The sequence below is a fragment of the Chiloscyllium plagiosum genome, chromosome 9 (assembly GCF_004010195.1).
Source record: "Chiloscyllium plagiosum isolate BGI_BamShark_2017 chromosome 9, ASM401019v2, whole genome shotgun sequence".
Taxonomy (NCBI): domain Eukaryota; kingdom Metazoa; phylum Chordata; class Chondrichthyes; order Orectolobiformes; family Hemiscylliidae; genus Chiloscyllium; species Chiloscyllium plagiosum.
The window spans coordinates 55,793,751-55,808,063 of NC_057718.1; the positions used below are offsets into that span (position 1 = coordinate 55,793,751).

The 14,313-nt window shown below is 41.0% G+C and overlaps 1 protein-coding gene across 5 annotated transcripts in view; it reads left to right on the forward strand.

The window, feature by feature from the left end:
- LOC122552872 (echinoderm microtubule-associated protein-like 6) overlaps positions 1 to 14,313 on the forward strand; it is a 525,254-nt gene that overhangs the window by 267,030 nt on the left and 243,911 nt on the right. For all 5 annotated transcript variants that reach the window (XM_043695963.1, XM_043695964.1, XM_043695965.1 and 2 more), the window contains exons 19-20: positions 5,041 to 5,152; positions 7,182 to 7,309. In XM_043695963.1, coding sequence (XP_043551898.1) covers positions 5,041 to 5,152; positions 7,182 to 7,309 — 240 coding nt within the window. The remainder of the gene's footprint in view (positions 1 to 5,040; positions 5,153 to 7,181; positions 7,310 to 14,313) is intronic.

Genomic DNA, 14,313 nt, shown 5'->3' on the forward strand with positions numbered 1-14,313 from the left:
CCAGTTCTGTATCCAAATGGCTAGTTCTCCCTGTATTCCATGAGATCTAACCTTGCTAATCAGTCTTCCATGGGGAACCTTGTCGAATGCCTTACTGAAGTCCATATAGATCACATCTACTGCTCTGCCCTCATCAATCTTCTTTGTTACTTTGTCAAAAAACTCAATCAAGTTTGTGAGACATGATTTCCCATGCATAAAGCCATGTTGACTATCCCTAATCAGACTTTGTCTTTCGAAATACATGTACAACCTGTCCCTCAGGATTCCCTCCAACAACTTGCCCACCACTGAGGTCAGGCTCACCGGTCTATAGTTCCCAGGCTTGTCTTTACCGCCCTTCTTAAACAGTGGCACCATGTTAGCCAACCTCCAGTCTTGCGGCACCTCACCTGTGACTATCGATGATACAAATATCTCAGCAAGAGGCCCAGTAATCACTTCTCTAGCTTCTCACAGAGTTCTCAGGTACCTCTGATCAGGTCCTGGGGATTTATCCACCTTTAACCGTTTCAAGACATCCAGCACTTCCTCCTCTGTAATCTGGACATTTTGCAACATTTCACCATCTATCTCCCTATAGTCTATATCTTCCATATCCTTTTCCACAGTAAATACTGATGCAAAATATTCATTTAGTATCTCCCTCATTTTCTGTGGCTCCACACAAAGGCCGCCTTGCTGATCTTTGAGGGGCCCTTTTCTCTCCCTAGTTACCCTTTTGTCCTTAATATATTTGTTAAAACCCTTTGCATTCTCCTTAATTGTATTTGCCAAAGCTATCTCATGTCCCCGTTTTTCCCTCCTGATTTCCCTCTTAAGTGTACTCCTACTTCCTTTATACTCTTCTAAGGATTAACTCGATCTATCCTGTCTATACCTGACATATGCTTCCTTCTTTTTCTTAACCAAACCCTCAATTTCTTTAGTCTTGTCTGAACTTAGTGCAGAGATTGATTAACTTCTGTGTTTTGAGCTTCTATTCTTGGTCCAGCTTTTCAGCAAAAGCACTGTTTTGAATTTTATAGATTTTACATTAATTCTTTAAGTTGATGAAGCAAAAAATAACACACAGTTACTATAATAGCTGCTATAAATTATGTTTTTATGATTCTGTGGCCATTCTTTTTCACATGTCTACAAATGCTTTCTGATCTCAGACAGCCTTTCCAGTTTGAACAAACAAGGGTCAGAAACAGCTTTTAGAAAAAGACTGGGAAGAGATGAAAAAGATGGGAGACATCACCAGCTTTATTTATATCCAGGATATCTCAGGCAATAAATGTTGGATCAAGATCTCACATGTCAATTTCACACACATATTTTGATCATTGCTACTTAAAATTGAGGTTTCTTTGTCCAACGCACCCATCCGGATTTGGCAGGTCACTCATGCTCTGATGACTTTTGAGGCCAAACATGGTAGGAGTCCCCTGCCCAGATGCAGACTGATATTCCTCGGTTTGAACTACTGCAGACTTTATAGTCAGAAAGACGGCAAGGTGGAGGGGCCAGATACCTCTGGAGTGTCTTGAAAAGAAGCTTCTGGGAATCTTATGTTGGACTTCTCTTCCCTATGGATGCCTGGAGGAGGCACCTGCTGTGAGGTCAAGGAATCTTGCTCTCTCTCTCACCTCACTGGAATATTGCGTGTAATTCTGGTCTCCTTTATCGGACAGATGTTGTGAAACTTGAAAGGATTCAGAAAAGATTTACAAGGATGTTGCCAGGGTTGGAGGATTTGAGCTATAGGGAGAGGCTGAACAGGCTAGAACTATTTTCCCTGGAGAGTCAGAGGCTGAGGGGTAACCTTATAGAGGTTTACAAAATTATGAGGGGCACGGATAGGGTAAATAGACAAAGTCTTTTCCCTGGGGTCAGGGAGTCCAGAACTAGAGGGCATAGGTTTAGGGTGAGAGGGGAAAGATATAAGAGACCTACAGGGCAATTTTTTCACACAGAGGGTGCTACGCGTATGGAATGAGCTGCCAGAGGAAGTGGTGAAGGCTGGTACAATTGCCACATTTAAGAGGCATTTGGATGGGTATATGAATAAGAAGGGTTTGGGGGGATATGGGCCGGGTGCTGGCAGGTGGAACTAGATTGGATTGTGATATCTGGTTGGCATGGACATGTTGGACCGAAGGGTCTGTTTCCATGCTGTACATCTCTATGACTCTGTGACTCACCATTAACACCAAGTACTTATGGCTACAGCTACATAGTACTGGTAACAAATGGTTGATGTTAAGTGCACTGGACTTGGATCCCCATGGCAGTTGCTGATCTATCCATGGAGATAACCAGATGCATATTGAGCCAGCAAGGTACTGATAACATTAGTTTTCCATCCCTTGATGCTGATTACTAACTGCCTTTGACAAACCTGCCTGCTGTTCCTGTTTCCATCAGGGCATTTTAATTAAGTATTTGTTGCCTGGGTCTCTGACAGTCATCTGAATTTCAGAGATCCAGGCTTTTTCTTCCTTATACTGCTTCAGCAGTGCCACCTGTGATGCTATCGCAAGATTACACTCCTGAGTCAAATCCAGGTAGAGTATCCACCAAGATGAAAGTCTTTAAACTGGGGGAGGGTACAGATGAAAACCTTGCCATCCTCTGAGGTTCGGTGACTTTCTCCTCAGATATAATGGAGAACTGAGGGTCTTTGGAGCTACCCTCTTTTTGGCTGAGGTTTGCTAGATGCTGCTAGTACCTATGTAAGAGAAGAAAAGAAATTATTTTCCTGAAAGGGATAAAAGCTTATGTAGATTAAGTTTGAGTTATCACTGGTGCATAACACAACACAATGAAGCATACTGGGTTGGTTGAAACATTGAGGTCCCCTATCCTCACAGGAATGGTCATGCTCTTTTCTAGTTAGCTCAGGAATTTTCTTTTCATATTGAGTGAGGAGTCTGATGTCCTTCCCCACCTGCTTGTCTTGGCACTCTCAGTCTGAATGTGGGCTAGTTTTCCTGCAATGAGACAAAACAAGGGTTAACTATGGTGGGGTTTGCTGGAAGAACAATTATTGTTGATGGAGGAACAGAAGAAGTGATGCATTATACTTAGTGATGGAGTAGGAAGCACAGGACAAGAAAAATGTTGTGGTTTTTGAGAATGAAGTAGACGAGACCCATTGAGTAGACATAATGAATGCAGTGGTGAGAGTTGTAGTCCATGAACATTTGTGGGATGCCTGTATACTGGCACAATTAGAGTGGGTGGCCCTGTGAATGCATGGTAGCACAAAGAAGATCATAGACGTGCCCTTGCAGAGCAAAGAGGATCATTGGCCTTTTTCCTGCACTGTTTTGCATTATTTTGTACCTTTGATACAACATGGACCTGTGCCGTTGTCTTGGCTCAGGCTAGCTTTTTCAGGTGGTATGGTCATCAGGATAAAGTACTGCCATCTTCTGTACCACCCTGTCCACAAGGAATAAAAGGTCAGCTTCTAAGTCACATGCTCAGTTATAATTGTCAAGCAACACTGTGTAAGGATCAACTCTTGGCATACGGTGTTTGAAGTGTTGTGCAGCTGAGCTTTAAATATAGTGCTAGAGTGTAAACATCGGAGTCTAGCCCTGGCAGTAGCAGGCACTTCCACCTCGTTCGCACCATGACCCCACAAGAAGGGTACCATGGAGCCCAGATACTAAATTTTTGAGATGAAGAATGGAAGACTGTGTAAGAAGTCACCCTCAGCCATGGAAGAGCAGTTCCATGAACCCCACTCAACTCATTTATTTCGAAATGGGAAAATTCAACCCAATATATTATCTTTCTTTTCATATGAGATGATCAACTGCAAGGTGTTGTAGCTGTTTCCTGCTTCAACCTGAAAGGAATGTGACATGAAGAATTTACTGACCACAGTCATCTTAACAGCATCTTGCAGTGGTATTTTGCTCTGCCCTGAGGCTGGAAAGTCTGTTAGCAACTGATAGTGGGTTTGAAGGGCTTATGCCTGAAACGTCGACTCCCCTGCTCCTTGAATGCTGCCTGACCTGCTGCGCTTTTCCAGCAACACATTTTTCAGCTCTGATCTCCAGCATCTGCAGTCCTCACTTTCTCCAGGTTTCAATCAATGCCTCTTTCAGAAACCAGGCTCTAATAACTGTTTCTTGTCTCAGTTGATCTCAAAGAAATACTCCCTTCATACCCTGGGTGACAATGGCTTCCTGCTGAGAGCCATTTCCACCACTCCTTCTCCGTCACCACTGCTTGTTTTCCCTGCCATTCTGCAAGCCAAGCATGTTGAAAACTACAGCATTGATTTCTGAAAGCATGTATCTGTGTAGAACTCTTCAAGTCAGAACCTGGGTCTTCACTATATATCACTTCATGCCCTGTGATTTTCACAAACTTTAAATGAGCGTCCAAATCTGCCAAACGCTTTTTCCTGATTCCTCAGCAGTTAGTAGAAATCAATCAGCAATTAATCTGATATTGCCAAATCATCCTTTTAAATACTGCTTATGTGGTAGAATGGTCCTTCTGCTGTTAAGGAGAAGTTCAGTAATGCAACTTTAAGATGAATTCAATGATAGTGTTGAGATTGAATGCTATCCCGAGAATCAAATCAGCACTATGTGCTGACTGATGTCTCAACCTTCTTCTCGGGCATACTTTGCCAATGTCATGCCAACCTATCCAAAATAGAGTCTGGCAAGACCCATACCAGAAGTATGTGTTTGTAAAGCTGAAACCATTTTGGATGCAAAATGGCACTGATAGCACTGAAATATAGCTCTACAAAATTGAATTTTGAAGCATTACTTTCTGCAAATTAGACAGTACTTAATTATTCTGTGCAGCTCCTTAAATAGTTTTATACTGAATTGATTTGATATAAATTGACATGCTAATTGCTGGAAACCTTCAATCCTCTTTGTTTATTTAATTTATTAGTTGCTAATTATTAAAAAGGGGCAACATTACAAAATGTTTCTAATGGATCATTTTAAATATTTTGCACAAACTCTCAATGTACTTTATAATGTTCCTAATTATTATAATTATATTTGTCTTCAGGGATTTGTGACAGGTGGCAAAGATGGTATTGTTGAACTCTGGGATGATATATTTGAGAGATGTCTAAAGACATATGCAATCAAGAGATCAGCATTGTCACCTGGCTCAAAAGGTATACTTCAACAAAACTGAAAGAATTGCAGAATCTGTAAATCAGAAACAAAAACAAAAGTTGCTTCCTCAGAACTGCAGTTCTGAGGAAGGTTCACTGGACTCTCAAAACTATTCCACCATTCAACAGGATCACGGATAAACTTCAGTTTTATTAAATGGCTGATCTTTGGTCTTATTGAATGGTAAAACAGTATGACCTACTACTGCTCTAATTTCTTATGTTCCTTACTTTAAATATACTGTTACATGAAGCTTAATCATTTTCTGTTAACAGAATATTAATTGTGCCTTTGAAGTTTCTAAGTTTGGAGGGGTCAATCAAAAGTACAAGTTGTAAGAACAAGGAAAGAACCTGATTCTTTCTGACCAATGTTTCTGTATTTAATATCTTAAACTGCTAATTGGGATAGTGTATCTCTTTTAACAGATTCCTTTCATGATGACAAGTTTTTATATAGGTTCTTCTCCCCAATCCCCAAACAATTCAGCAAGATCTTCATGTCTCTTGAATTTCTGGGTTGTTTATCCCTGATTCTTTCCCACTTCCCAGTGTTACCTATGCATTTGTCATGCATCAGTTAATGACCTTGACTTGTACATTGTTGTATATTGGCCCGGATCTTCTGGTCAGAAGTGAGGCAACAACACTTGCCACTAACCTTGAATAAAAGCCACCCGAAAAGATTTAGCGATCTCTATGGCATGACTTTCTTTTTCCCTCTTCTGACTACAGCTTAAATCTGAATCAGTTATGTCAGCAAGGAGGTGAGCAGCCAATAATTTGAGGTATTCGGCCGCAGGAAACCATGAAGTTGAGAGCACTTGATATCTGTATGGCATGGTGGCTCAGTGATTAGCACTGTTGCCCCACAGAGACCCAATTTCAAATCCAGCTTCGGGTGACTGTCCATCTGTGTGGAATTTGCTAGTTCTCCCTATGTGTGTGTGTGGGTTTCTGCTGGGTACTCCAGTTTCCTCCTACAGTCCAAAGATGTGCAGCATAGGTGGATTTTCAGTAGTTTCCATGGATGTGTAGGCTAGCCATGGTAAATGTGGGGTTACAGGGATAGAGTAGGGGGCTGGGTCTAGGTTGGATGCTCTTCAGCAGGTTGGTACAGACTTGATGGGTCAAATGGCCTCTTTCTGCAATGTAGGGAATTTATGATTCTATCTTTCATTGCTAAGGTATATTTTCCAGATAGCAAAGTGCATTACTTATGATTGATTAGTATAGAAACTAATATAAAGATAAATGGGCTTCTAAAAAAATTAAAAATAAGTCTTTCTTTAATATTGCAACAAAATTTTCCATTCTACAATTTTTTTTCAGGGCATTCGCAATAGTTAGGATATTAGTATTATTTATAGAGTTACATCCAATTCAGCAAGCTATAACTTTCTCAAGAGTATTTAAAATGAGTTTAAAATAATTTAAACATTATTGAAGTGGACATTTTCCTTGTGATTTGTGGAAATCGCTGCATTGCACCTTCTAGAGGTCCATGGACTCATTAACAGCAGTTTCCAGATTTTCAATATTATTGTGTATGTATGCAGAGTTTCAAAGTTGCTGTCTGTTTAATGGCTAAATGATCTTGGATACTTTGTTTTCATTACCATTTTAAAATCTGCTATTCATTGTTATTTATTTGCCCTATTTCATGTAATTTAGTGTTTATTTACTGGTGGACCTAAAGTCTTGGCACATAATTAGGGAAATGCAATAATTTAAAATAAAGTGAACAAAAGCTTCTGCATTCACAATATGAAGTACAAGTGTAAGGAGGAGGTTAGAAGGTTCTTTTTATATTAAGAAATATTAAGTTATATGAGGTACATTACCACAAATAACTGCTGCAAATATCAGTCAACATTTAAGAGGATATGAGTAAAAGACTGGAAGAAGGAAAACATAAAATAGTACAGGAAATGAATGGCAATAGAGTAGATAGGTCTGAGGCACAGAGACAATGGGCCAAGTAGGTTACTGCTTGTGCTTTTTATATGATTCTTTGGTGTTGTTGCAGGTTTGCTTCTGGAAGACAATCCTTCATTACGTGCCATTACATTAGGACATGGACATATACTTGTCGGAACGAAGAATGGTGAAATACTTGAAATTGATAAAAGTGGACCTATCACGTTGCTAGTTCAGGTATTTGTTTTTCATTAAAGAGCAAAGGATTCAAATAAAGCAGGACCAGAGACCAGTATAACTTTCACTTGATACTTTAGGCTTATGCTCTAGTTCAGCATTTCACTTGTTTTATTACTTACTGCTCTAAAATGATATACATTATGTGGGAACTTTCCTCTGGGTGTTAGTCATATTTTAAAGGTTTACAAACTTGTTTTAATCCTTCCTGAACAGAAATGTGGTGAAAATACTTCATATTGGTCAGATCAGTTTATTCAAATAATTGTCAAGTGGAGCTTTGGATACATGTAGGGAACACATTAAGGATGGGAGTGTAAAATCATACCTGTGATACCAGCTGAACCACAGGTCCATAGCATATGATAATTCTTGAAGTCACCCCAATAACTCTTCCCAATTCATCAATCCCTCAATTTACTATCCCAAACTATACTTACAGTTTACATGACTTCTGTTGCCATTTGTTTTATGTAAAACCAGAATAACTACTTATTATGAATGAGAAGTATTTTACAACATTCTAGGATTGGCAAACTCTTAAAACTACTAGCTAACAACCCAGCCTATTACCCCAAAATCCACCTTTATTCTCCCAAGCTGGCACTTAAACCTGATAAACAAGACAAAGGGTTAGTAGTGGAGGTTAGATGTTAAGTCAAATATAGAAAGAGAGAAGGGTGGTATGCCACGTGGCTGGACTCTTTATGTGAATCGCATTTTAGCAATTTTGACCTCCAAATATGCTAAACCACTCTGAACAGCGCTATGACAATTAGGTGATGAAAGAGCTTAAGCCTTTGAAAGAGTTATTGAGTTGGGTTGGTTCCTTCTTAAGGGCAATCTCCTCCTGGTACCTTACCAATCGACACTAACGATATGACTCCATACCAAAAACTGTCTTCCAGTTCTACCATTACTGCTCCAGGCACAGCTATCTGTTCTTTGCTTCAATCACTATCCTCATGATTCCCTACCAAGCCGGCATTCGCGGTGTGTCTCTTCTCTGGGAGTAATTCTTTCCCGGACCTCACTGCTCAAGCTCGAACCATTTACTTCAGACACACACAGCTGCAGGGTTCGGATTGACAATTCTGCCTCCTCATTTTTACCTAAGGATTGTAACTTCCTTTACTGGTCATTTTTGGACTTGTTGCAAGGTCATAGGGTTAACCTCCCTCTGAACCTTGGTTGACTTTCTGCAGCGTTGGGGTAACCAATCAGTGGCCACTCCCAATCTGTACTAATTGCTACTGTCACCAAGATCGATTCCTCAGTTGGAGAGGCACTAGAAGGAATTGTGAACCCTTACTCAGAATCTTCTCTGATAAATTTTAAAAATTAACAATGGAACTTAGTTATAGACAGAAAAGTTAAAACGAATAGATTGAGTTATGAGAATAGCTTTCTACAGAAGTATAAACAAAAGATTTATTGGTCATCGCAGTACATTTTTGTGCATGCAGGGTTTTGGAAAATGAGTTTTTGTTCTTAGAAAAGCCAGACTACAAGAACTTCTGTGGAAAAGAACTTCATACTCTAATGATCCTCTGAGAGAAAACGATTTTACTTATCTCTGTCTTAAAAGAGAGATGGTTTCTTGTTAAATTATGTCCCCTAGTTTAGTCTCATCGACAAAAGGAAACATTCTATTAGAAACCACCCAATGCAGCTTCCAAAAACTCTTACAGGTTTCATTATGATCACCCCTCCTTATTTTAGATTTCGTTGGGCATAGGGATAATCTGTCCAAGCATGCTTCATAAAATGAGCCCTTAATTCCAGGAATGAGTTGAATGAACCTTTACTGAACTGCTTATAAAGGATTATTTTTTTTTAAAATAAAGAAGACAGGACTCCAGATGTGGTCTCATCAATGTCCTGAACAGCTGCAATAAAATTTCACTTTTTTATGTTCCATTTCCCCTCCAATAAATGACAACATTCCATTCTCTTTGTTAATAATTCCCAATGCTTTTCTTATCACTTGCTACACCTACAGACTAACATTTTGTGATTCACGTATCAAGGCACCCAAATCCCTCTTTACCACTGAACTCTTTTTAAACAATAAGTGAATCAAGTGTTATGGGAAAAGGGCAGAAAAATTGAGTTAAAGTTTATCAGATCAGCCATGATCTCAGAGAATAATGGAACAGATTTGATTAGCTGAATGGCCTACTTCTGCTCTCATGTCCTATGCGTTTAAAAAGGATGATAGACAAAAGATAGGGAAATATGGACTGGTTAGCTTAACCTTTGTAGTGGGGAAGTTGCTTGAGTCCATTATCAAGGAAGAAATAGCAAGGTATCAACATAGAAATTGTCCCACTGGGCATTTCAGCATGGGTTCATGAAGGGCAAGTCATGCTTAACTTATCTTTTGGAATTCTATGAAGATATTACAGGCACGGTGGGCAACGGGGACCTAGTAGATGTGGTGTACCTTGATTTCCAAAAGGCTTTCGACAAGGTACCACACAAGATGCTGCTGCATAAGATAAAGATGCATGGCATTACGGGTAAAGTATTAGCATGGATAGAGGATTGGTTGACTAACAGGAAGAAAAGAGTGAGGATAAATGAGTGCTATTCTGGTTGGCAATCAGTAACTAGCGGTGTGCCTCAGGGATCGGTGTTGGGAACACAATTATTCACAATTTATATAGATGCTTTGGAGTTGGGCACCATGCGTTGTGTGTCAAAACTTGCAGATGAGACTAAGATGAGTGGCAGAGCAAAGTGTGCAGAGAACTGTGAAACTTTGTAGAGGAAGATGGATACTTTAAGTGAGTGGGCAAAGATCTGGCAGATGGAATATAATATTAATAAATGTGATATCATCCATTTTGGTAGGAATATCAGTAAGAAGGACTATTACTTGAATGGTAAAATGATGCAGCGTGCTGCTTTGCAGAGGGATCTTGGTATCCTTGTGCATGAATCACAGAAAGCTGGTCTGTAGGTACAACATGTAATTAGGAAGGCAAATGGAATTTTGTCCATCATTGCTAAAGGGATTGAATTTAAAAGCAGGGAGGTTATGTTTCAGTTGTATAGGGTGCTGGTGAGGCCACACCTGGAGTACTGTGTGCAGTTTTGGTCTCCTTAATTGAGAAAGGATGTACGGGCACTAGAGAGGTTGCAGAGGAGGTTCATTAGGTTGATACTGGAGTTGAGGGGCTGACCTATGAGTAGACACTGAGTAGATTGGGATTATATTCATTGGAATTCAGAAGAATGAGGGGATCTCATAGAAACATATAAAATTATAGACAAGATAGACGTAGAGAGGATGTTCCACTTGCAGGTGAAACTAGGACAAGAGGGCATAGCCTCAAAATTAGGGGGAGCAGATTTAGGACTGAATTGAGAAGGAACTTCTTCACCCAGAGGGTTGTGAACCTATGGAATTCCCTGCCCAGTGAAGTAGTTGACACTACTTTAGTAAATTTTTTTAAAGCTAAGATGGTTTTTGAACAATAAAGGAATTAAGGGTTACGGTGAGAAGATGGGTAAATGGAGCTGGGACCACAAAAAGATCAGCTATTGAATGGCGGAGCAGGCTCAGAGAGCCAAATGGTCTACTCCTGCTCTTAGTTCTTATGTTCTTATGGTCCGACACTCTCCCTTTATTTAAATAGTATGCTGTTTTTCAATTCTTCTTTGACAAGATAGATGAGTTCATGTTTATTTATGTTATATTCCATCTGTTAAATTTTTGCCCACTCACTTAATCTGTCTATCTATCTTTGCAGACCTTTTATAACCTCTTGACAATTTATTTAACTCCTATCTTGGTGTCATCAGCAAAGTTTGCGACCATGCAGTCCCCTCATTCAAATCATTGGTATATATTGAAAATGCTTTAGGACCCAACACTAATCCCTCTGACTATCCACTACCTTACAGCTTGCCAACCCAAAAAAGACTGATTTTTCTCTATTGTCTTCCTATTCATGAACCAATTTTTTATCAATGCAAATTATGTACCTCTAACACCATCTGTACTTAATTTGTGTCACAACCTTTAGTATGGCACTTTACCGAACACAGCTTGGATATCTAAATATTCTACATCTACTAATTTCCTTTCATCCACTACCAGATCTAAAAGTTGAAGTTCTAAATTGGAGAAAGGCCAATTTTGACGTTATTAGGCAAGAACTTTCGAAAGCTGATTGGAGGCAAATGTTTGCAGGTAAAGGGATGGCTGGAAAATGGGAAGCCTTCAGAAATGAGATAACAAGAATCCAGAGAAAGTATATTCCTGTCAGGGTGAAAGGAAAGGCTGGTAGGTATAGGGAATGCTGGATGACTAAAGAAATTGAGGGTTTGGTTAAGAAAAAGAAGGAAGCATATGTCAGGTATAGACAGGATAGATCGAGTGAATCTTTAGAAGAGTATAAAGGAAGTAGGAGTATACTTAAGAGGGCAGAATGAGAGGGCATAGGTTTAGGGTGAGAGGGGAAAGATATAAAAGAGACCTAAGGGGCAACGCAGAGGGTGGTACATGTATGGAATGAGCCGCCGGAGGCTGGTACAATTGTAACATTTAAGAGGCATTTGGATGGGTATATGAATAGGAAGGGTTTGGAGGGATTTGGGCCGCGTACTGGCAGGTGGGACTAGATTGGTTTAGGATATCTAGTCGGCATGGATGAGTTGGACTGAAGGGTCTGTTTCCATGCTGTACATCTCGATGACTTTTTGACTCTATGAATGTTACTTCATCAAAAACACTTGAATAGATCGGTTAACATGATTTCTTATTGAGAAAGCGATGTTAATTATTCTTGATGTCCATGTATTGGAATACATGGCTTGGAAAGGGTGGACGCGAGGAAATTGTTTCCGTTAGGCGAGGAGACTAGGACCCGTGGACACAGCCTTAGAATTAGAGGGGGTAAATTCAGAACAGAAATGCGGAGACATTTCTTCAGCCAAAGAGTGGTGGGCCTGTGGAATTCATTGCCGCAGAGTGCAGTGGAGGCCGGGACGCTAAATGTCTTCAAGGCAGAGATTGATAAATTCTTGATGTCACAAGGAATTAAGAGCTACGGGCAGAATGCGGGTAAGTGGAGTTGAAATGCCCATCAGCCATGAATGAATGGCGGAGTGGACTCGATGTGCCGAATGGCCTTACATCCACTCCTATGTCTTATGGTCTTATGAATAAAAATAGAAATTGCTGGTGAAACTTAGCAGGTCTCACAGCATCTGTGGGAAGAAAGCGGAGTTAACATTTCAAGCTCAATGACTCTTCATCAGAATTGTAAGCACTTCGGAAAAAGTGGTATTTATGTTGAAGGCAAATTTAGGGTTTCAGGGGGATAAGGGGAGAGATGGGATTACTAGTCCATTGACATTACTACTACACCACTATCTAACGTCATTTTGTTTTAAAATATTAGTCACAGAGTCATTCTTGTCCCTCTCAAACTGATCATGACATTCTATCATGTTGTGATCACTGTCACCTAGACATCTCTTTCGCATGAGGTTATTGATCCACCCTGTTCCATTGCATGTTATAAGCTTCTAAGGTGTTCTGCTAGGAGAAAGTAAGGACTTCAAATGCTGGAGATCAGTCAAAAAGCGTGGCACTGGAAAAGCACTGCCGTCAGGCAGCACCTGAGGAGCAGGAGAGTCAACGTTTTGAGCATAAGCTCTTCATCAGGAATGTGGGGTGGGGGGAGCCCTAGGAGGTTAAGAGATTAATGAGAGGAGGGTGGGGCTGTAGCTAGGAATGCAATAGGTGGATGAAGCTAGGGGCTGATAGTAATAGATCGAAGTGGAGGGTGGAGCAGATTGGTGGGAAGGAACATGGATAGGTAGGACACTGCAGGAGGGTGGAGCAGAGTTGGAAGATTGGATCTGGGATAAGGTGGGGGGAAGGGGAAATAAGGAAACTTGTGAAATCGACATTGATTCCTTGTGGTTGGAGGGTCCCAAGGCGGAAGTTGAGGTGTTCTTCCTCGAGTCATCAGGTGACTCTGTTTGGCAGTGGAGGAGGCCCAGGTATTTTACATGTCCTTAGCAGAGTGGGAGAGGGTGTTGAAGTGATCGGCCACGCCGCCCTGTGGCTCATCACTTCAACTCCCCTCCCACTCCACCAAGGACATGCAAGTCCTGGACCCCCGCCACTACCAAATCCTAACCACCTGTTGACTGGAGAAAGAACACCTCATCTTTCGCCTTGGGACCCTTCAACCACAGGGAATCAGCATCGATTTCACCAGTTTCCTCATCTCCCCTCCCCCCACCTTATCCCAGATCCAACTCGGCACCACCCTCTTAAAATATCCTACCTGTCCATCTTCCTTCCCACCTATCTGCTCAGCCCTCCACTCTGACCATTACCATCGCCCCCAAACTTCGTCTACCTTTCACCTACCTCGCTACCTTCCCCCAGCCCCACCCTCCTCCCATTTATCCTTCAACCCCCTTGGGATCCCCACCACCCCCATAATCCTGAACAAAAGCTTATGCTCAAAAAGTCGACTCTCCTGCTCCTCGGATGCTGCTTGACCGGCTGTGCTTTTCCAGCGCCACACTTTTGACGAAGGTATTCTGCTGCCTGGTTCAGTCCAGCACATATACTCTAAGAAATTGTCCGAAAGGCACTCCTCGAACTCCTTTTCAAAGCCACATTTGTCAAACTTTCAGGTGTTGATGTTTCCTTGTATCTGCTGCCCTTGTCCTTCTCGATGGAAATGTTTGAGTTTGTAAGGGTCTGACTATGGAGTCTGGTGAATCTCCATAGTTCATCTTGTAGATGGTACACCCTACTCTTGGTGGATATGGTGCCAATCAAGTGGGCTGCTTTGTCCTGGATGGTTTAATGCTTTTCGAGTTTTGTTGGAGCTGCAGCCATCTCAGCAATTTAGAAGTATTCTATCACACTCCTGACTTGTGCCATGTAGATGGTGAATAGACTTTGGGTGTCAGGAAGTGAGTTATTTGCTACAGGATTCCTAGCCTCTGGCATGTCCTTGCTGCCA